General features: G+C 32.8%; 1 protein-coding gene across 5 annotated transcripts in view; it reads right to left on the bottom strand.

The window, feature by feature from the left end:
- RICTOR (RPTOR independent companion of MTOR complex 2) overlaps positions 1-25,187 on the bottom strand; it is a 120,021-nt gene that overhangs the window by 61,581 nt on the left and 33,253 nt on the right. For all 5 annotated transcript variants that reach the window (XM_059916287.1, XM_059916286.1, XM_059916283.1 and 2 more), the window contains exons 4-7: positions 12,420-12,484; positions 11,442-11,573; positions 5,772-5,835; positions 787-913 (exon numbers count right to left, since the gene is read on the bottom strand). In XM_059916287.1, the coding sequence (XP_059772270.1) occupies positions 787-913; positions 5,772-5,835; positions 11,442-11,573; positions 12,420-12,484 (388 nt within the window). The remainder of the gene's footprint in view (positions 1-786; positions 914-5,771; positions 5,836-11,441; positions 11,574-12,419; positions 12,485-25,187) is intronic.

The raw sequence follows: 25,187 nt of genomic DNA on the forward strand, positions 1-25,187 counted from the left end.
GTTTCTTTAAACTTTTGTTATTAATTTATTTATTATATCAAGAGTGAATGTAACCTATACCATTTCTGCTTTTGGTGGGGAAAAATATTATCTTCTCTTGTCATTAAAAATTATATTTGTTTGGTTATAAGTGAGGTTGAACTTTTAAAATACTTTGACCAGCCATGCATTTCTTTGAGAATTATTTATTTTTCCTACTGATCTGTATATTAAGTAAGTTCTTTACCTGTCATGGTAAAGAACTTATTTATTACATTTATTTTTTTCTTTGTTCTGGTACTGCATGTTTTCTTAGCTCCTTATAATAACATCTACAGCTGCTGAAATCTGTTTGATTTCTTTTGATAATTCAAAACTCCTTTTCCTTACGTGCTCAGATAGTCATCCATTCCCCTCCCCCATATTTTCCCCATTTAACTCTTAAATCCTTTTTCATTTAGAATTTTTTTTAATGTAGAGTGAACTGTTGTTTTGCACTCACATCAAGATACAGTGTGGTTAATTATTGTCTGAGAGCCAGACTTTAAGAGATTTTATTCTAATTACTAGAATCTGGACAATTCCTATATATTAAATTTCATGATGAGTAAAACTTTAAAATTTATAGAATTTTAATGTCACTTTGAAATTATTTATTTAAACAAGTCCACTACTTCCCTATCAGGAATGTCCTACTTTTTCATATCTTTTTACAATACCTAAAGAATTAATGTATTAAAGGCATTAAAAAGTGTTATATATTCTTTCTAAAATACTACATTTTCATTACTCAAAGAAAATTCTGACCTAGTTCACAGATAATGGCAATGCATGCTCGAACCATTCTATCTCTTTCTTGGAGTCCATCATTTCCAACTGCTATTAATGAGTTGGCCACAGAGCTAGGAAACAAGGAAGCATTCACAGTAATCATCTGTAACAGGGAGAAATCAGAAAAAGAAGTTACTTCATAATGCATTTTTAAAACCTATTTTATTCAGACTGAGGTGTTTAAGACTGTAGAATATTTATAAGATCCAGGCACTAATTTTAATCTTCTGCTTCAAATGAACATGTCAAAGGACTAATATAACTAATAATTGATGCAATAAATGTTAATAATCATTACCATGGAAAAAAGAGTTGGCTTTTTTTCCCTAATAGTCCAGACTATAAATTAGTTGACTACCAAGATACAATGTTTCTGACATTCTAAGCTCCTCTAGGATAGGAACTCTATTTTAAACAACTTTTCAGTAAATAGACAAAGTAAATCAGTGGTGACAACAGCTGCAAACATACTACTGTACTACTGCATTCCTGACTCCTTCCCCATATATTATCACCACTACATCCTATCAATTTACCTCATTAACTCAACTCTTTCTACCATCAAACTCTGATTTGGGTCCTCATTCTTTGATTGCTGCAACCGATGCCTCATCATCTCCCTATCTCTAACTCTCACTTGTTGCTATACTGAAAGGCAAACTTAATAATCCATAATCTATTTTTTTTGAAGTCCCCATTTTCTTTTCGGTTGTTATGGGGACTACCCTCAGCTCTTAGAGGTTGCCCTCAGGTCCCTGTCATGGGCAGCTCACTCATGGTTATTTGCTACTTCAAGGCAGGCAGCAGTCTCTCCATAATCTATTTTTAATATTTCAAAAACTGTGATGGAAACAGTATGTCTCTGGTGATAAAAACCTTTGTCGAATCTCATTTTAAATGAAAAGTTTAATTGGCAATAACATATTTGGAATACTGAAAACAGATAAAATGTATCTTCAGTTTGGAAAACAGAAAGAAAAATTATGTAATTACTCTTTAATAAATAAAAGACTATTTGGTAGATGAAGTATTTCAAAATAACAGGTCCTTGGAGTGGGAGTAGAAGAAAATGTTTTATTCTGTTTGGGTAGTGATAAGTACTGGGGATAATTAATCTGTCCTGGGTGTTACTATATTTATAATCCTTTTGAAAAATAAGACTTATACTATGACACAATTAGAGGACACAATATAACTAAATTAATATCCAGTTAAATCCTATGGAGGTTCAAAGGAGAGATCTATATTGGCTAGAGTACTTGTAAATGGTTTATGTCATTTAAGCAGCATTATGTGATATGACAAGTTTCAAATGAAATTATAGAATACTGTTCCACAACCATAAAATAGATGTCTAATAACCTTAGAATCTACAAAAACTTTCACATTTGTTTCTAAACAGTATTTTTCATTAATCAAACATGTTGGAGAAGAAAGGAGGAAAGGGAAAAGAGGTATAAGAAACTGATCTTCCTCAGTGAGAAAATTCTAACTTCTTATGATATTAATTTGTATTTTAATACTTATTGATCTATTATTATACTTACAAGGGGCTTGTAAGAAAAATTCCCAAGACAATAAGACGTATGTAATGTATTTTAAAAAGAGCTGGCTAGAAGCCAGACCAAGTGGCTTCCAGGGCCAAATCTGCCATTAATAAACTGTTACCTTGGCAAACCAATCCTCTCTTTGCCTTAGTTTCCTCATTTGTAAATGAGGATGTATGGGATCCGATGATTTCTAGAATTTCAAGTATAAAATTCTCTTCTATGAATCTCAAGTGTAGAGCTATGAAATGGATATTGGTAATTTAAAGTTTTTATAAATGAAATCACTCTTCTTATTTTTCAGGAAAAATATACACAAAGAAACTCTTAAGTTCTGTGTAAATCAGAGAATACTTTTCTCGTAAATCAGTGAGTAATCAATGAGGGAAAAGTCATAGAATTTAGTCTCTGTTGAAATAAAAGTTTAATCATCTTTTTTGCATGATAGAACAGACATATATAAAACAAATCAAAGATCATAAGTAGGTAATAAATTTGTAGAACTGCTATAAAAGAATTAGAGAAACACTGAGTTCTCTAAGGGAAATATTTAAAATTTCAGCTGAGACTGCAAGATGAATATAATATACAAAGGGGTGGAAATGAAAAGAATAGGATAGAAGCAGTGATCACAGCAGTGGTGGAGGGCAGCTTGTCTACACATATAATGGCATAATGAGACGGGTCATAATTGGTTGCCCCAAAAGTGGGCTCTGAATGCCAAGATAAGCAGGTTGTGCTTAATACCAAAAGGATTCCTGGGCCAGTGTAGGTTTGGAAATTTGGAGAACTGGGTTTTTCACGCTGGCTTTGACAATATCTTGCTGTGTATCAAGGGCAAGTGATTCCTTTAAATGAATCCCTTTCAACTATAAAAAAAAAAATCTGTGATATATTAATCTCATATTGCATGAATAAAGAAATGATATATGAAGAAAATAATGGCTTAATTAGGCAGGCAGTAAGAAAAATTTAAGTTGGATAAAGAGTAGCAAGATCTGACTAGTGTGAAAATAATACAGATAATGAGAGAGACAAGAATCAGGAAGGATTGCCTGGATTAGAGCAAGAAAGAGACATGAAAAAATCAGAGACATTGAAAAAAAACCAAGCAAACAAACAAAATCTCCTAAATGAATGAAATAGGTGAAAGAAAAAGTAACATGAGTATTCCTTAATTATTCATAAAGCAAGTTATCCTAAAGCAACAAATGTTTTTGCTTTTCCTTTAAAAAAGATTAATACTTTCACAGAAAATTTTAAAACTGTTCTGAATGCATACAAAGAACCCACAGTGACCTAGCAATTATATTATTAATATTAATTTCTACTAGCTCAGTTGCCAAGATGTTGCTGGAAAAAAAGAACTATGTGCTTCAATTGTTAAAAGTATTAGTGAAATTATAGTTCCTCTGGCCAATAGAGGTCCCTGTTCATTCAGCAACCTTGCTTTCCCTTTTACTCTAACTGCTTTTAGCTAAACCAAGGAGGAATCCTGTGACATAACTCTTCCTTTGAGCCTGTATTTTACCACCAGGTACAAGCAGTCTTCCTGCCCTTGAATCCACAAATGATATCTGCCTTCTTCAAAAGATAACAAAATAAAATTGCATTTTTGTTATGGCATTTTTAAATTGTTTCAAGGGTCTGTTTATTTTTACTGGGCCATTTTATAAATTAAATTGTAACTTGTACAAAACACTGTACAAAAGAGAAATAAAATATTTAGTGAATAATTCAAAGAAGCTGAATTTAATTTAATCCATTTAGGGTTCTTTTTTCATCTGAACGTAGTTTCTAAGGCAGCAACTCTCGAAGTGTGGTCCAAAAAACTGAGGGTCCCGAGGATATTTTCAGAGATTCTGCAAAGTGAAAACTATCTTCATAGTAATTCTAAGACATTATTTGTCTTTTTTACTCTCACAAGTACATATGGAAGTTTTCCAGAGGCTCCACTGCATGTGAAATCACAAGAGACTGAATACAAAAGCAAATATGACAATCCAGGTATCTTCTATCAGGACAAACACTACAGAAATTTGTATAAATCTAAAATAATGCCACTCTACTCATTAACTTTCTTTTTGGAAAATATAGTTATTTTTATAAAAATATGTTATTTATATTTACTTGTAATGAGTTTATTTTTTAATATGTTAATATATTTTTAAATTTCTCACTTTTAATTCCTAGTATGATAAATACTGACATATATATAACTCAAATAACCAAAGAGTTATTCTAGGTTCTTCAGAAACAAATTTTGTTTTCTTATCTTGAATTCTCAAAATCACGCAGTAGAAGAGACTGTATGTATAAGTAAAAAACATAAACCTAATTTTTGTATTTAAATATGAAGAGTCAAATCACGGTGCCAACATAACAATTTACCCTATAACAAACATTTTTTAAATCTATCTCCAATACCACTCTTAACTAGAACTGCAAACTTCTTTTAAGACAACTCATCCATTTACTTCTTCCTTACTATGCTCACCTGCGGGTACTATTACTAACCATAAGCTGAACAACTGGAAGAAAAAGGAAAAAGAGGAGATCTAGTTAATGCACAAACTCAACAGTCTGCAATTCTGGAGCATGCACTGTATTCAAAGGTGGGAAAAAAGGAGAAGAGCTAAAAAAGTTATCTGCTAAATAATCTTAGATGTTTTTACATTAAAACAAACATACACTGCATGAGTCTTATGACTTTTTAAGATGAAACATGATACTTTACAATGAAACATGGTAAAATTCTCACACAAACTGTACCCTAACCAAATTAACTCTCAGTTTACTCTATTCCTCTGCCATTAGGGCATCACATCACATTAAATAACAATAAAAAAAAACTCCTGGAAGGCCTCTCATTAGAAGCATTATTGATTATCCTCAACACCCTCTCTTGGAGAGTTTAGATTTTGACCTTTTATTCTGTACAATGGCCTGAATTGTTTATTGCAAGTGCCTACTGATGTATCCAAATTCATCTTCAAAACAATCAGCTTGTAATTATTTTTGACATTCATTTAATAGAATTAACTCCAAGCATATAATTAAGAAAAAAAAAGGGTTAGAGGCAAGTAATTCTCTTTCTCCAATAACATATCAAAGCAGTAATTTCATTTATATGCCTACTGCAGGAAGAAATATTCTTTACAATAAACATTTTATAAAAAATACTGACCTACCTATACCCAATCACATAGAATAATTACACAACATATCTATGCTTATCTTGAAGTTTTAATAGACCTATATATAACTCATATATAATTTTAACAAAATAAAAATGTTTAATGAGAATTCAGTCTTTCAATTTTAATAGAAAGATTTCACAGTCTAAATCTAAAAATGTAAAATGCGTAACATGAAAATCATAAATCTGCCTTTACTCTCAGACATAGAGCCTACCTTTCTGACTAATCGAAGTGCTTGTGTCCTCTCTACCTCGTTGCTCTGCTGTATGTCAATGCACCTAAATAATACATAAAATATTTAATTATTGATAAAAATCTTATTAAACAATTTTTTTGTATAATACCATGATCAGACCCATGTTCATGTCAATATAGTATTTGTAAATGTTAATACAAGTTATTTTTCAGTACCAGCAAATATTTATTTAATTTAATATCTCTAGTGATACTTATTATAATAAAACATTTCAAAACTATTTCATTTAAAACTCCAGGAAAGAAGAATATAGTAAGTAATTTATAGAATTATATACATCTATACAAAAATAATAAACATATTTATAAAGCAAAATATCAGAAATCTACTGAAAAAACATTCACCTATCTTTGATAAAGTTCACCAATATTTTATAAAAATTGTGAAGGAAAAATATTTCAAAGCCTATGTTTTCGTTTAATTGCGATTTTAACCAGAGCCTAAATGTTACATGTTATAACTAAGTTAAAAGTCTTATATTAGCCACAATAATTCTATTTTACCAAAATATAATTTGAAATGTGACTGTACTTCAAAAATTAATGCTCATATATCACTTAACTGACATTTCTCTGTAAAATTTATTAAATTATTCAATTTCTAAAGAGTCTTTGGTTTATGTGGAAGAATAATTCATTTTTACTTATGTTTAGACAGTTCACAATTCTAATCAATACTTTATATATCAATACATAGATAATTTGCTATTCAAAAGCATTTCTGCTATCTGAATATAATTAATCTAAAACAACTTTAAAAAGAAGCAAATAGACATATAATTCCATTTCTGGCCACAACAGATCAGACCAATCCTCCTGCCAAAAATAACTATAAAGGCTAAATATAGTACTTTGTAAAGCAACTGTTAAAAGGGCAATGGATAATAATCCCTGGAAAGTGAAGCACAAGTCCATATCCACTCAGGCTTTGTCCCTGGGGACACTTGCCAATCCCCAGTTTTAGGGGAATAGAGTCCTAAAAGAAAGCAAAAATCTTCCTGTACAGGAGAGACAGACAACTTTAGGGCAACCAAAGTGGCTGGGACTTGAGGGAAAAAAATCTCAAAGAAAAGAAAATAGGAGCATAAGCAAGAATCTGCGTGCAATCCCCTTTCCAACGCACTTGCCAATTTCTATGTTGTACAAATGCAGAGTTAAAGTCCAAGAAACCAAGCAAAAAGCTACTGCTGAGAAGCCAAGGAACTGAGCAGAAATTTTAGCAGGTACATAATATTCTAAGAAAGATGTTAAGGCTCAAGGCTGGTCAGGATGAAGAGGTTCTGCTAAATATCTACATTTTCACTTGAGACTCCATATAGCCACTTCCTAGAGCAAAGGCAAAGGGAAAAAACAAATTTTAACACAATCAGTGTGATAAGCCAACATTCCAGAATAAAGCTTAACTCTTTTAAGAGAAAAATAACATGATCCAGAGCCAAACACTTTTAACATACAATGTTCACATCCAATCACATATAATATGAGGTATGCTTTAAAACAAACAAAGGGTCAAGTAACCAAAAACCAAGAAAAGAAAATGATAATAGAAACAGAACACAGGTGATTCACACACTGGAGTTGTCATAAGAGGGCTATAAATAACTATGATTATTATGCTCAAGAAAATAAAGCAGAGACCTAGAATGTTTAAGTAAGAGTAAAATATAAATTACAGAAATACAATAACTGAAATTAAAAATTCAAAAGACTGATTTACTAGCAGGATGGAGGACCATTAAAAAAACAGGTAAGTAGAAAGTAACAACATTGACGCACAAAGATTAACAACAACAAAGATTGAAAATACAGTAAGGGCATTAGAGACATGTGGCACAGTGAACAGATTCAACACTGTATAGCTGGAGTACCAGGAGATAGGAGAGAAAGTAACAGGAAAAAAAAACCTTTAAAGTAGCCAAAGGAGAAAAAGAAGCAACAAGAAGAGAGACTACTTACTGTTCAACAAAAAGAAACAAAATCCAGAAGACAATAACTTATTTAAAGCATTGAAAAATAGTAACTGGTCAAAAAAATAGCCTTCAAATGGGAAGGGAAATAGAGGATTTATAGACAAATAAAATATGAGAGAATTAAACTCCAGTATACCTACATTATGAGAAAATAGTAAAGGAAATTCAAGAAAGTGACCCAAGATAAAAGGGTGGAAATGCAAGAAGGAAGAATATTGGAATGGGTAAATAACATAGGTAAATATCAATAGTTCCAATTTAATACAATAAAAGGACTATCCTGTGGGGTTACAAATACATGTAGAAATAAGGCAGAGGGGAGGTGATGGTCAAGCTGGAAGAGGTTTCCTGCATTGTTCTGGGTGTAATAAAAGTGGTAAACCTTAACATATCAAGGATAAATGTAATCTCTACGGCAACTGCTAATCGAAGAAAAGGCTTTAAAACCAAGACATTAATAGAAGAGGAAAAACATTCTTGATTATTCCCAAAGAAACAAAAAAGGAGCAATGCAAGACCAAAGAACAGACATGACAAATAGAATACCAACAGCAAGACAGCAAAGTCAAATATATGAGAAAACTAATGGCAAGATGACAAATTCATAAATATAATTACATTAGATAAAGCACATAGACTCTGCATATAAAAAACCACTAGACATAGTCTAATCCAATTAGAAGACAAAGATGGTCAAACTAGATTTTAAAAAAATCTATATGATGTTAACGGGAGAGAAACTTAAATGTAAGAACAAAAAAAAAGAAAGTGAAAGGACAGAAGAGGATATATTGTGCAAACCCTAAATAAAAGAAAGTTAGTATAGCTATATTAACATTAGATAACATGAACACTCATAAAACAAATATATTAACATTAGATAACATGAACACTCATAAAACAAGTATTACTAGGAATAAAGAGAGACATTTCATATCTATGAAAGGATTAGCCCAATGAGAAGGTTTAACAATTCTAAATATGAATGCAATAACAAAGCTTCAAAATATATAAAGCAAGAACTGACAGGGCGACTTCCCTGGTGGCGCAGTAGTTAAGAATCCACCTGCCAATGCAGGGGACACAGGTTCGAGCTCTAGTCTGGGAAGATCCCACATGCCACAGAGCAACTAAACCCATGTGTCACAACTACTGAAGCCCTTGTGCCCTAGAGCCCACGCACTGCAACTACTGAGCCTATGTGCTGCAACTACTGAAGCCCACATGCCTAGAGCTCATGCTCCGCAACAAGAGAAGATACCGCAATGAGAAGCCCACGCACCACAGTGAAGAGTAGCCCCCCACTCGCCGCAACTAGAGAAAGCCCACGCGGAGCAACAAAGATCCAACGCAGCCAAAAAAAAAAAAAAAAAAAAAAAAATTGAGTCCATAATATTAAAACTTCCTGAAAAAGAAAACCCCAGGGCCAGACAGATTCGCTGGTGAACTCTACTAATCATGTAAGGTAAAAAGCAATATCTTACATAAGTTCTTACATAAATTCTTCCAGAGAATATAAAAAGAGGGCAACATTTCCTTAGTTGTTTTATAAACATACTCTTGATACCAAAACCAAAAAAAATATTAGAACAATGGAAAAATATAGGCCAATACCTCTCATAAACATAACTGCAAAAATTTTTCCACAGAATATTAGCAAACCCAATACAGTTATATGTAAAATAAAAAGACATCATTAAAAAGTGGTGTTTACTTCAGGAATGCAAACAAGGAATATAAAGAAATCCACTAAGAGTCTACAGCAAGTATCATAAATAATGGCAAAATACTGAACACTTTCAACTTGAGTTCAGGAGCAAAACATAGTTATCCAATTACCATTTCTAGTCAGTGCAATATTCTAACCAGTGCGATATGGTGAGGAAAAGAAAAATATAAGGATTGGGAAGGAAGAAATAAAAGGGTCATCATTTGCAATTAATGCTAATGTACATAGAAACTCTAAAATAACCTTAAAAACAATTAGAATTAAAAAGTGAATTTAGTCAGATCACCGAGATAAGAATATACAAAAACAAAACATAAAACCCTACAATTATTTTTCTATATATTAGCAGCAAAAACTATGAAAAAGAAAAATTTTAATTACATTAATACTATATCATGTAATAAATGCCTTAGGATAAACCTACAAATATGTGCAAGACCTCTCTGCATAGAAAACTACAAAATGTTGAGAGAAATTAAAGTTCCAAATAAATAAAGGTTTGGAAGATTCGATATTACTACAATATCAATTCACCCCAAATTAACACAGAGCTTCAATGCAATTACTATTGATATCCCAGAAAGTTTTATGGAAATGGACAAGTTGATTTTCTAAAATTCACATGGAAATACAGAACCCAAAATAGAAGAAAAGCTGGAGGACTTATACTAAAACATATCAACACTTATTGTCAAGCTGCAGTCATTTAAAACAGGGAGAAAATGGAGCAAGAATAGACAAATAGACCAAACAAAGAGAACAGGGAAAGCAAAAACAGATCCATACTTATCAGTTACCTGACTTACAACAAAAATGAAACTAATTTAGACATGAAAGGAGAATCTTTTCACTAAATGCCTCTAATATTTACTGGATATTGATAAAAATGAATTGTGACCTGACACCTATTTCAACATATACGGAATAAAACCTTTAGAAGAAAAAATAGGATATTATCGTCCAAAGAGACCAAAAACATTAACTATAAAATAAAAGACTGCTATATTGGATTTTATTAATTAAGAAGAGTAAGAAGACAAGGTAGACTGAGAAGATATTCTCAATACATATACTCGAAAGGAATCATATCCAGAAGACATCAAGAACTCCTATGCAAAAAGATAGACAATCCAATTTACAAATGAGCAAAAGACAAAGAGGATATCCAAATAGTCAGCAAGCAAATGAAAGGGGAACAGAAATTAAAACCACAATGAAACTCACAATGAAAACCACAGCAGAAAAGGGTATAATTAAAAACTGTAAAGAGCAAATGCTGATGAGGATGTGGAGGGATTGGAACTCTCAAACATTTCTGGTAGGAGTGTAAATCAGTACAATCACTTTGGAAAACTGTTTGGCAGTAACTACTAAAGTTAAATATACATAAAACTTATCACCCAGCAATTCCACTCCTACATATATACCTAAGAGAAATGAGTGCACACGTCCACCAACAGACTTGTGCAAGAATGTTCAGGGCAGCTTTATTCAAAATAGCCAAACACTGAAAACAACCAAGAAAAAAATCAACAGAATGGATTAAATAAATAGTGCTCTATTCATAACATAAAATACTACACAGAAATTTTTTTTTTAAAGCAACATGGATAAATCTCACAGATAACACTGAGGAAAGAAAAGAGTAATGTATACTTCCAATATATGATACTCAAGAATAGGAAAAACTAGTCTAGGATGAAAAAAGTCAGAGTAATGTTTACTACTGACTGGGGACACAAGGGAACTTGATTGGGATGCTGAAAATGTTCCATATCTTATTCAGGATAATAGGGTACTTGGTTGTATCTACGTGTAAAAATTATCAGGCTTTACACTAAAAATCTGTATACTTTATGGTACGTATGCTAAAACTTAATACACAATTTTAAAAAACATATAAAAACATAGGGAGCGCTAAGAAAATTACCTAGCTATTAAATAGTCCACTTTCAATTTTAGCACCTTCTGCAGAATACTGGAGTCTTGGATGAGATACCGAAGAGCTCGTAGCCCTGCTGCCCGCACTTCTTTTGCTTCATTCAATAAAGCTAACCGCAAGCTATATGAAAACAAACAAAACGTCTTGCTGCATGAGTTTCAAATACACATAAAATTATGGTGCCAAATCCTTCTTCAGTTGAAATAAGCAAAGCTACTAGTCATTTTACATATATAAAAATCATTCACTGTAAGCCATGGAACTTCACTAATGTTATTTTTTAATTTTTGCCTCCTTGGTATATTCCTACCAATCAAGAACATGTTAAGAGTTTTGTTCTACCTTCTGTAGTTTATTTTATATAAACAGTGGGAAATTAAATATGCCTTTTTCAAGCTGTATCACATATGCCTCTACAGTCTATCCCCATCTATCTACTTACTTGTCTCACTTCTCCCAAAGAATCATTGGTTTAAACCAATAAATAAAAATACTTTATAATGACAGCAGGAAGAAACTACTTATACCAATTTTAATTCCTCAGCATGCCAAAATGATGGCTATGAAACTGTAACATTACGCCTCTCGTGGGCTTCAGCAAATCAAGTTTGCCATAAGCACACTGTGTCTTAGGTGAGATCTAGAGATAACTGTACAGGTTCTTCTTGCTCTTGGGAATAATATGAGAACTTTTATTCTGTGATTTAACTTCGAAGTTTAGACTGTAGAAGTCCAGGTACTTTTCAATATTAGCTTTGGATCTTTATATTTGATAATTACAAAATATCAGTAAGAACAACAGGATAACAGTTAAAACTGCTGGAGATCCTGAATTTTTCTAACATTCAAACAACTGTTTCTATAAAATCAAAACAAGGTGTTATACTCTATTTTTAGTTTAAAATTACTAAAACTGAAATTACTAAAATCCAGAAGGGATGAGGAAGGCAACTTAACTATACTTACCAAATTATGATATCCTCATAGTTAAAACCCAGTTTTTCTTCATTGTGGCCAATATCACAAAGCAGCTGTCAGAAAAACAAAACAAGTATGCATAAACATAAGCATGTATTTTTGCTTATTTACATACATTACTTTTTGAGACTGGAAAAAAAGGTATTTTTCTCTAATAAAATTTTGAAAAATATATGATACTACTGTCTAAATATGATTTATTTCTATTATCTTATCATTTATTTGACCTGACAGTTCTAGGTTTCTTGCCTTTGTCTGAATTAACCAGCTGTTTTTTATTATTCTTTTTTCCCCCTCCATACTCTTACTGTTTTAAAAACTATTCTTGGGACTTCCCTGGTGGTCCAGTGGTAAAGAATCCACCTTGCAATGCAGGGGACATGGGTTCGATCCCTGGTCAGGGGACTAGGATCCCACACGCCACGGGGCAACTAAGCCTGTGTGCCACAACTACTGAGCTCACGCACCTCAACTAGAGCCCACATGCTGCAAACTACAGAGCCCACGCGCCACAACCACAGAAGAGAAAACCCACACGCCACAGCTAGAGAGAAGCCTGCGTGCTGCAACAAAAGATCCTGCAGGCCTCAATGAAGATCCCACATGCTGCAATTAAGACCCGACGCAGCCAAAAATAAATAAAATAAATAAATAATAAATTAATCTATTAAAAAAAAGTATTCTTTTAGTGGTTACCATAGAGATTACAACATGCATTTTTGACTTACTACAGTCTAACAGAAATTACTACTTTACCATGTTCTCAATAATATGAGACTCTTAATACTTCAACTCCATTTACTCCTCTCACCTTTCACTTTTCTTTTTTTCTATCTTTTAAGCCCCAAAAGACATTATTTTTGTTTTTAGTTAACATTTAGTCAATATCAATTTATATTTACTCTCAAATTCACCACTTCCATTATTCTTCACTCCAGTGGTACCTTTATGGGATGTTCTCTCTTCTGCCTAAAGAATCCTCAGTTCATTGTTGTTGATCTGTTTTATTGGTATCTTCATTTGTTTTATAGCCAAGGTTGCTGGCAATGGATTTTTTTGGTTTTTGTTTGTCCAGAAATGATTTTTTTCCACTTATGTCTTTGGAGGACATTTTGCTGGATTTATATAAATTTTTAGGTTTGCTCTTTTCTTAAAACAATTTCAAGATGGCTTCCATTGTTTGTTGAGAAGTCTGATATGAGTCTTACTGTTGGCTCCTATGAAGGTCTTATCCTTTTTTTCAGACTCCTTTCAAGATTTTTTTATCTTTGATTTCAGCACTCTTGCTGTTGAAGGGTGGTTTTATTTGCATCCCTCCTTAGGGAAAACAGAAATTTCCGAACCTCTAGGTTGATATATTTTATCAGTTTTAGAAAATTCTGTATCTCTTCAAAAGCAGTTTTGCCCAATTCTCTCTCCTCTTTTTCTGGTAATTCAAATGTTCGATCTTTTTGTGTATACCACAAATCTCTAAGTCCTCTTTTCTGTTTTCTCCTTTCTCTTTTTTTTCTGTCCTTCAGCTGGGTATTTCCTATTTATTTATCTTCTGATAAGTCTAATCTTCTATTATACCTATCTAGTGAGTTTTTAATTTTACATACCGTGTTTCCATTTAACTTTGTACACGTCCAATATCATAATGAAAAAATCTTCATTTTTCACCTATTTTCTCCATAGTTTCCTCTATTTTCTTGATATATTAACTACATTTTAAATATTTAAAGTGCTTATCATCTAAATGGATATGAATGATGTAGATAATCTCTGAGTCTGTTTTTATTATCTGTTTTTCCTTTTGTTCTGGTCATGTAGTCCTGTCTTTTGGTGGATCCTATAATCTTTGTACATAAAAACTTGCAGAGATTCCTGACTACGTTATCTTTCTCCACAAAGGGTTCATCCTTCTCTTTGTCAGGCCAATGGACAATGGTGAGTCCATATTAGGCTGCTGCCCTGGTAATACTCAGTCTACCTCTGGTTTTTCCCCCAGGTTTCAACTGAAAGCTTGTTGTTCAGGGGACCAATCTCAAGAGGATGACATGTCTCACTTTTGTTTTATAAACACACTAGAAAGTCCACCCTGATTTTCAAAGATTTTCTGCTTAGGATTTTATATTTCCCATCCCAGGATTCAACAAATAAATGTACTGAGGGGAGAATCTCCTTTTACTTGATTTCTCCCATTTGATGGTCTCCATCAAAAGCTCTGTGCTGTTTTTCCCATGTTTCAGCAACAGTACTCCTGGGACTACAGTCTAAATTTTTAGCTTCCTGTCCACATTCCACATTAGCCAGTATCCCCCAGGTAAATGTTGCTAGAGAAGTTAGATCATCTCCACAAGATTCTCTCTTCTCTGAAGTCTTGGTTCCTACCCCACTTACAGCCAGAGTAGTTGCCTGATGCCTTCAAACAGGCTTTCCTTTTTTTTTTTTTTTTTTTTTTAATTAAGAATACTGATCTAATACTAGCTATTTGCACCCCACCTGGATGACAACATATTATGTTGATCTAGTCTGAGTTTTGAAAACTGAGTTTTATCTAAAAGTTACATAAAGCTTCTCAAGTTATTTATTGGGCCTAACTGAAAAGGATTAAAGAGAAAGTTGATCATTTCATTAACATGAAGGATCAGAAGGGTCTTCAAGTGCTATTATTACTCTCCCTCAGTAAGAAGTTATGAAGTTATAAACTAACCAGTGACCAGCACATCTGCCTCTGTGAAAAGCACAATATTGTAGCAAAAAAACTAATGATATAAACTCACTGTTCTATTGGTAGGATCCTTGTAAAACTTCCTGTCCAATTTCTTCTTCAGAGGCAAAAAAAAAAAAAAGATGTTGCAAATAGAACAGGATAGGGGATAGGAATACAGGAACCCTCAGATACTGTAACATTTTCATAGCAGGGGAAAAGACTATAAAAATGATCACTTTATGTGGCAGGAAACTGCTGTGTAAATAGGTAAATAGGCAAAACAAGCTAAAAAGCTTTCCTTCACAGGCCATTATCCAAAATGATTATACTGGTATTCCTATAAATTCCTTAAAATTCTGAAATATGATAAACAAAGAAGGTTTAGAGTGTCAAAGAGTATGAAAAAAATTTTATTTATTGTTTTTATTGTGTTTTGTTATACAATGTTGTAAGTACTTAAATACTGAGAAGGATGAGACTTTTTATACATACGTATATCAATAGAACTAACACACCACTGTAAAGCAATTATACTCCAATAAAGATGTTTAAAAAAAATAATAATAATGTAAGATTTCCTAAGCTTTGGGACAAGACAGGAAAATTTCTATACCTCTAGAAAACCAATGGCATACCTAAAATTTTAAAAGTTAAATAATATATTAGTCAAAAATATTTGGAAAAACATGATAGGCAAAAGGTTTAGGCCCTATATTAGTTTGCTAGGGCTGCTGTAACAAATACAGCAAATTTCGTGGCTTGTAACACAGAAATTTATTTTCTCATGATTTTGGATGCTAGAAGTCCAATATCAAAGTGTCTTGACACAGTTTCTTTATTCTGAGGGCCTCGCTCCTTGGCCTGTAGATGGCTATCATCTCTCTGTGTGTCTTCACATGATCTTTCCTCTATGTGTGTCTGTGTCTTTATCTTTTCTTATCAGTACATCAGTCATATTGGATTAGGGACCACCCATATAATTCCATTTTACCTTAATTACCTCTTTAATGGGCCTATCTCCAAATAGAGACACATTCTGAGGTACTGGGATAGAGCTTCAACAAACAAATTTGGGGGTTGGGGCGGAGGATGAAGCACAATTCAGCTCATAACACTCCACCCTCACAGCAAAGTAATATGGGCAGGACCTTATAATGTGAAGGTCTAAACAAACTGCAGAAAGATTTATCAGAAGAGGCAAAGAAAATGCACAAAGAATTTACTGAAGAAATAATACTGATAAATAAACATGACATATTTCCTATTTCCTAAAATCTGAATCAAATACATTGGAAAATGCTATTTAAATAAAGTTTAACAAACTCGCAAGAAACTATTTTTTAACATGATTATACCAGATAAGAAAATACACTGTTGATGGAATTATAAACTAAACACATATTGTAAAGTAAATTGGAAAAATGCACCAAAATCAGGACCTGCTTTTGGTGATTTATATTAATAATTTAAAATGTAAAGTAGGTTCAAGCACAAGATCCTTATGACATAATTTACAATAATAAGGAACTAGAAACAAAATGCTCATAAAGGAGGAACCTTATGCAGATGTTAATATTATATAATACTGAAACACAAGGAATAACCTGCATAATGTATTGGTTAGGGAAAATATTCTAAAAGATATACATTTTTTAAAAATATATACATTTTTAAAGAAGTCTATACATCAACATTTTAACATCAAAAAATGAAAGTACACTAATAAGGACCTGCTGCCTAAAAAAAATAAATAAAATAAAATTCTAAATAAATAAATAAATAAATAATGAAAAAAAAAGAAGTACAATCATAGGTGATTTATTTTCCTTTCTGTGCTTTTCTGTATTTTATAAATGTTTACAATGAATATCTATTACGTACCTAATCTGGGAAGGGTTATACATACAGTACAGTATTCATAAATAGTAACAGAATTAGCATTTATTGACTATTAATCTTGTCAACCCTAGAAAGTAAGTAATATTTTGGTAAATAAAGACTACTGAGGCTAGAGATGGTAATATGACTTCCAAACACCACAAAGCTATTAAGTGGTAAAGCCAGAAATCAAACCAAACCAGTCTAAGTCCAGAGCCCAGTGAAATGTGACTATACTTTAGTATTAAAATTATCTACATGGGAAAAGAAAAAACAAAAACAAAAAACAAAAAAAAATGTACATGGGGGAAAGGGGTGGATTTAAAAATAGAATAACTGAACATTACCATCTTATTTCATTTCTCCAGCCTCAAAAATGGTATGAATCAAGAGTCTGGAGAACCACACTCTGGCTATAAACACATAAAATGAGTAAGTGAATTTATTATTTTTTTCCCAGAACAGCTAACTAAAAACACACATACAAATACTGCCCATTTCAAAGGATTAAAACACACACAAAAAGAACCTTATCACTACACTACTAAAAATAATTTAGTATTCATTTGAGATTCCCCAGATATTTCAGATTACTAGCACTGTCACTATATGGTACCATATATTAATGAAAAGGAAAAATAAAAGGACTCCTTATCATGGTGTTATCACTTAGACCTTGGATATATTCTAATTCATTAACTTAAAAAAAAAATTCTAAGCTTCATTTTTCTATTATTAACATATAAGATACTGTGCTTTTAAAATGGGAGAAATGTTGCTTTCTTAAAACAACTCCATTTCTAAAAAGGCAGTGTTTCCATTCTTCTGCTACAGTTTGTTAATAAAATGAAATGCTTTGAAATGTAGAAGTATAAAAAATCTTACCCTGTCAAGGGTTAGTTTCTCCCCTAAGTATGTACTTGGTTCTCTTTTCCTGCATTTTCTTTTTCACACTTACTAGATATCCTTGCAGAAAACTATAGATTCAGAGAAACATAATTTCAAAATTACTCCCCTTCTCAAACCAAAAAATGTATGACTGTTCACTATTTAACATTTGCTAGAATTAGCAGTTTTGTTGACAGGTAAAAATTTTTTCAAAGTTATTATTATGATTTCCAAAAAGCACACACAATTAGGAAATTATTTAGAAAGGAGTTTCATTTTCTACTACCTAATATAAATGTATTTGAACTGCAAGAAATGTTTCTGAGAAAAATGTCCACTCAGTTGGAAACTGGAAAATCACCAGTAACAACTAAAAAACACTTTGCAATGGAACACAGCATATTAGTCATAATCATCTGCCTATTTTCCAGGGACAGTAAGAGATATTAGGGCTATGCTTTCAATGGTGGCTAAATTGTGCTGTCATATTGTTTACAGAATTATAGAAGAGGGTCTTATTAATCAGTCTTAAATGAAAACATCCCTTTTGAATTAGAATTATCCCACGCAGAGACTAAATTTTCTATATGTAAATAATTCACATATATCAGGAATAAGAAATCAGAGAAGACATTGATAAGATTCTAAATTTTCGATTATCAAAGACGCATTCGCTTTCACTTTTAATCACCAGGAGTTCATCTATTGTTAAGTTTCAAAACATTAGGAATAAATTATTTTAATAAAAAATTTTTGTAGTGACTGACTCACTACCTTACTAATCATCTGATTTAAATAAACCCTACAAATCAAACCCTTTAACTCTTTTTTTTTTTTAACATCTTTATTGGAGTATAATTGCTTTACAATGGTGTGTTAGTTGCTGCTTTATAACAAAGTGAATCAGCTATACATATACATACATCCCCATATCTACTGCCTCTTGCATCTCCCTCCCACCCTCCCTTTCCCACCCCTCTAGGTGGTCACAGAGCACTGAGCTGATCTCCCTGTGCTATGTGGCTGCTTCCCACTAGCTATCTATTTTACATTTGGTAGTGTATATATGTCCACGCCACTCTCTCACTTTTGTCCCAGCTTACACTTCCCCCTCCCCGTGTCCTCAAGTCCATTCTCTAGTAGGTCTCCGTCTTTATTCCCATCTTGCCCCTAGGTTCTTCATGACCATTTTTGTTCGTTTGTTTTTTAGATTCCATATATATGTGTTAACATACAGTATTTGTTTTTCTCTTTCTGACTTACTTCACTCTATGACAGACTCTAGGTCCATCCACCTCACTACAAATAACTCAATTTTGTTTCTTTTTATGGCTGAGTAATATTCCATTGTATATATGTGCCACATCTTCTTTATCCATTCATCTGTTGATGGACACTTAGTTTGCTTCCATGTCCTGACTATTGTAAATAGAGCTGCAATGAACATTGTGGTACATGATTCTTTTTGAATTATGTTTTTCTCAGGGTATATGCCCAGTAGTGAGATTGCTGGGTCGTATGGTAGTTCTATTTTTAGTTTTTTAAGGAACCTCCATACTGTTGTCATAGTGGCTGTATCAATTTACATTCCACCAATGGTGCAGGAGGGTTCCCTTTTCTCCACACCCTCTCCAGCATTTATTGTTTGTAGATTTTTTGATGATGGCCATTCTGACCGGTGTGAGATGATATCTCATTGTAGTTTTGATTTGCATTTCTCTAATGATTAATGATGTTGAGCATCCTTTCATGTGTTTGTTGGCAATCTGTATATCTTCTTTGGAGAAATGTCTATTTAGATCTTCTGCCCATTTTTGGATTGGGTTGTTTGTTTTTTTGATATTGAGCTGAAACCCTTTAACTCTTAACTCTGGGAAAGAGATAGGCAGAAACAGCAAGAAGAACGCTGAATTGGTAAATTTAAACAATGAGAATCTCATCCTACCTCAACTACTGACTGAATTACTAATTAACCTTCAATCATTAGGTAGCAATTTCTTCAATTCTATCTTATAAAAATGCCTGCCTTACCACATAGGTTTGTTAATATTAAGAATAAATTACTGTTGATGCTTAGAAATCATTAAAGACCTTTCAAAATGTAAGAATTAGCATCCTAACAGTGACTTAAAATGCTAAATTATTAGACATCACATATTTCACTGGTGTTCAGTCACTCCTCACCCCATGTGTTTTTATGACTATCAGTCACAATACCTAGCTTAATGTCACTAAATAGGACCAGAGTTCATGCAGAAGTTGTAAGAGAGGGCTACCCTCTCCTTTTATGACTGAAAGCTATAAAGATGATGTATCTTACTTAGTCATATGGAAAGTGTTTGAGAATGAAGCTAACCTAAAAGAAAAGAGCTGAGAAATGGAAAGACAGAATGCAATTAACATTTTTTCAACCCCTAGGTCATTCTGCCTGAAATTAAGACCTGACATGTGGTCTTCCTCATCATGAGAGTAAATAACTTCCTTTTATTGATACTTCAGCTCAGTTGAATTAGGTTTGTTAAATTTGTTACTTATAAACCAACTTAAGCATTCAATATCATCAGAAGTCTGCAATTATTTTATGAGCATAACTATTAAATTTAATTTTTTTAATATAAACAAAACAAATACTGTTACATAATATCTTATCTTTAAATGGGGTATGGGGCTTCCCTGGAAGTCCAGTGGTTAAGACTCCACACTTCCACTGCAGGGGGCACTGGTTCGATACCTGGTTGGGGAACTAAGATCCTGCATGCCGCATAGCATGGCCAAAAAATAATATGAATGAATGAATGAATGAGGAAAAGGTTTTGATAACATGTCACTGGTATATTTTGCCTATTAAAATCCATGTGCAGCATCAATCTATTGGTTATCATTAATCCATAGAACTTTCTTACAAATACTAAAATAATCAAAGGGGGCTATCAACAATATTATATTCTGACAAAGTTAAAATAGAAGTCTAAACCATCTCTAGGCAATAAAAATGTCTGAGCTGCTTATTAAAATTATTAACTTTAAAAAATATATAATGATCAGTTAAAACTGGGCAGTTAAATGCTATTCCCATTTTACTTATATGGCTCTGAAGGTTAACTAAACAGTTCTCCTCAATGAGCAACAGAAAGAATAATCCAAACTTCAAAAAATCTTATCACAAATTAGAATTCCACAGCATAGTCTTTTCAGAAGGCAATTTATAAGTAGGTTTTAAAATACAAAGTACAAATGCTCTTGGCTAAATAATTACAGTTTTACAATTCTATTCTACACAAGACAGTACACAAGAGTGTTACTAATGCATTAATTTAAAATGCAAAAAGGAGGAAAAACTTGTATTTTCTAATGATGGAATGATTAAACAAATTACGGTATATGTATTACGCATATGTCTGTATACTTGGATGCACATACATATACAATCATATGGATGGATATGCACACACACATACATCTACCAACACACATATGCAGCTACTAAAAAGTAGATCTACGTTTATAGAACAGGAAAGGACTCTATGATATATCAGAAAGTGTAAAAAACACAAACTACAAATCCATAAATCTCAAGATCTCATTGAAAAAAACCTTTATGTATACATATAATAAATGGTAAATAAACTGAGCATTATATTAGACACTTTGTTTTGTTTAGCTTATTTAATTCTCACAACTCACTGAAATACACACACACACATATTTATAATTATATCAGAGAAGAATAAATACTTTCTAGTGGTTACCTGTGAGGAACGGTATTTTTGTCAGGGTAAGGAGGTGGATGGGAAGGAGATGTGAGAGAGGAATTTCACTTTTTACCATATATTGTTTAGTACCATTTAAATTTTTATATTTAACTTATATAATTTTGAAGTTTTTAAAAACAGAACAAAATAAAGATTCCTCTGGAGCTTTTAATATATGAGATTAAATATAGGAAAAGAGAACTTTAAAATGTAAAAGAGCTAAAATATTTTCATCTTTAAAAACAAGTCTTTAGATTATGAGCATGTTGTCAGTTTTAAAAATAGAATACTAAGATTATATTCATCAGCAGCCTGTTATACACATTACTTTATCTAGTGAAATGATGTCAGAAGGCAAGCATGGGTGTGTGACATTCACATGGTTCTAGGATCACAACACTAGCACCCTCTCTTCATACCTTAAAAGGAGGTTTAATTCTGTAGATAAAGGCCACCCTCTACAACATTTTAGCCCCACTGATCTACTAAATTAACTTAATCCTGGTTTGTTTTGTTACTTAATAACAAAACAAATGCTAGTACAACAAAAACTCTTATTTAAACTGCAAAATCATCCCAATGTAATACAATACCTTTAATTAAACACTTGATATGTGCCAGGATTTGGGGAAGAGAGGGATATAAGAGTAAAAAAATAGATACTACATATTTCTTATATTTAATAAACTCAGTTTAATAAGATAGTCGCACACAATAAATAATAATGATAATAAAAGAGCAGATAAAATTTAGTAGACACATATATAACCTATTACAGGAACACAGTGAAGGGTGACCAACCAACTCCTGTCTAACTGGTCTCCTGGAATCATAATCCTGTTTCTTATTTTCTTATTCTATAGAGCTATTCTTAGAGATTTCTAAGAATTTATAAATTTTACTCTGTAAGTTAATGAACTTACAGATTTTAAAAGAATACCGGCTCTGTAAATATTTATTAACGTAGCTCGCTAACAAAATGGAATTCAAAGACACATTATATTATGATTAAATTCAATAAGCATTTATTTTGTGCCAGGTATTTGGAGAAATTTTATAATAAAACCTACAGACCTTTATTTATCACCTAGGGGATGACTCTGTCCCCTAGGAAACATTCGGCAATGCTTTGAGACATTTTTGCTTGTGACAACTGGTGGAGGTGTGCTACTGGTATCCAGTGGGTAGAGGCCAGGGATGCAGCTAAACACACTACAATGAACAAGACAGCTTCCCAAAACAAATAATTATCTGGCCCAATATGTCAATGTTGCTCATGCTGAAAAACCCTGTTACAGTAACAGCTTACCAACCTGCAACTCAAGCTATTAAGCAGACTCACACCTTTTTAGAGTCAACAAAAATTCCTGAAAAGTGGCAAAAAATGCAAAAGGAAACAAAAAACAAACCCTAGGTTGTAAGGCATTACCTGTTATGGAGTATATATTATGTACCAGGCACTGTACTGACACCTTGCTTCTAATTGCAGCAAAATTATCTCTGAGTAAAGAAATCTGCCCGAGACTGCCTTGTTAGGGTCAGAGCTGGGCTGTAAGACCCCGTTTACTTGATCTGAAGTTCATGCTTTCCTCACTGTATCACCAGGCAGCCAAGTGAGTTTTTATCAAGTCTCATGTTCATAGATTTTACTAACTGAACAGCCCCTCACACCCTGACCCAAGGTTTAGTCCCTCATATTGTAGAAAAATTTCAGTAAGTATGTTTATCTGATTTTTAAATCCATAAATAATTTAAAACAGCATATAAGAGGGCTGCTACAAGCCCTTTTCAGAGAGAAATATGAAAACTGTAAACAAAGGATATGGCAAAACAAAAAACAAACAAGAATACGAAAAGCTCAAAAGCCTAGGGCCTTCATTACAGAGATGCATCATTCTATACTCTACAGTGGTATGATGGCGGAAGGGAAGGAGAGAAGAAACAGGGAAGGAAGGAGGAATGGGGGAAGCAGATAGGGAAGGGTGAAGAGGGAGGAGATGAAGCAGGGAAGGAGGTAAAAGGGGAGGAGGAGAGTAGAGGGAAGGAGAAACGGGAGAAGAGACTGGGAGAACACAAATCAAGGAGAGACCAAGTGGAGGGAACAACTTAGTGAAATACTATGGGAAAAATTCAAAAAAACAAAGAAATGGAGGAGGGAAAAAGGGAGAGAGGGCAACTGACCTTAACCCTAGAGAAACTGGGATCTAGACAGAAATAAATGGAGAATAGACAAGGGAAAAAGAGAGGTGTCCAACAGATTCCTAGAAACAGATGTTTAAAGCACTCCTATTCCAAAAAGTTCTGTATGTGCACTGTCCATTACGGTTAGTAGTCACTAGCCACACACAGGTGGCTGTGAGCGTGGAAATACGGCTAGCCTGAATTGAGATGTGCTATAAGCATAACATACACACTTGATTTCAAAGATTTTAGCATGAAAAAATATTAAATATCTCATTAATATTTTATACTAATTACATAATGATAATAATGTGGATATACTGGACTAAAGAAAATATATATTAAAAATAATTTCACATTTCCTTTTACTTTTTTTAGTGTGGCTACTAGAAATTTAAAATTACACACGTGGCTCACATATATTTCTACTGCATAGTGCTGCTGTAGATTTTTTAGATTGCTTTAGTACCCATTCTGGTGCCAAAGTGGAATAACAGAAATCATTGCAATTCTTACATTCATTCCCAACTTACAGAATCCCAGTTGTCAAGAGATGCGGAACTACGTATCTAGATATCAACCTGACTGTGACAGGAACCATGAGTTCAAACAGGACAAAAACCTCTACTAATTGTTTTTAACAGTTAAATCTAGGCAAGTGGTAAGACGTATTATTATTAGGGTTGGGTGAAGAATGATGACATAAAACTGAGAAATTTAATAGAGGGAGTGAAACCAGGAGATGCCATTTGCAACCGTGGAACAACTCTAGGTCGTAAAAACTTGGTATTATCTGACTAGCACACTGAAGAAATGTATTTGAAGACTTTCATTACATTGATAAAAATGAAAATATACACAGGGATATTTTTGAAAACCCCTTCACAAGCACTCATTCAGTGTTTTTGAAAGTTGTTTTTAAAAAAATCACTTTGTCATCCCTCGTACAAAATAATTTTCTCAACTGTTATATAAAAATAAAATGCCAGAATATTTCAAAGTTTCACTAAGAAAAAAATAAATGCATATGTATGTTTCCCTAACTATGAAAAGAAAAAAACTAATCTATTTTGTAAATATTTATCACACAACACCATATTGAAAAAAACAACTTGGTTACATAGTGACTATATTCTCGTCCCCTTCTATTTCTATGAAATAAAATCAAATCCAAGCCACAGTCTAACTACCAGGTAGCAAAGAATTAAACATTTTGGAAGGATTAAAACAGTGCCGCTCAAACTTTAATGTACACCCAAATTCACCTGAGATATTCATTAAAATGTAGATTCTCGTTCGGTAGGTCTGGGGTGGGGTCAAAAACTGTACATATCAAACAAGCTCCAAGGTGACACCAATGCT

The sequence above is a fragment of the Balaenoptera ricei genome, chromosome 3, assembly GCF_028023285.1.
Source record: "Balaenoptera ricei isolate mBalRic1 chromosome 3, mBalRic1.hap2, whole genome shotgun sequence".
Lineage (NCBI taxonomy): Eukaryota > Metazoa > Chordata > Mammalia > Artiodactyla > Balaenopteridae > Balaenoptera > Balaenoptera ricei.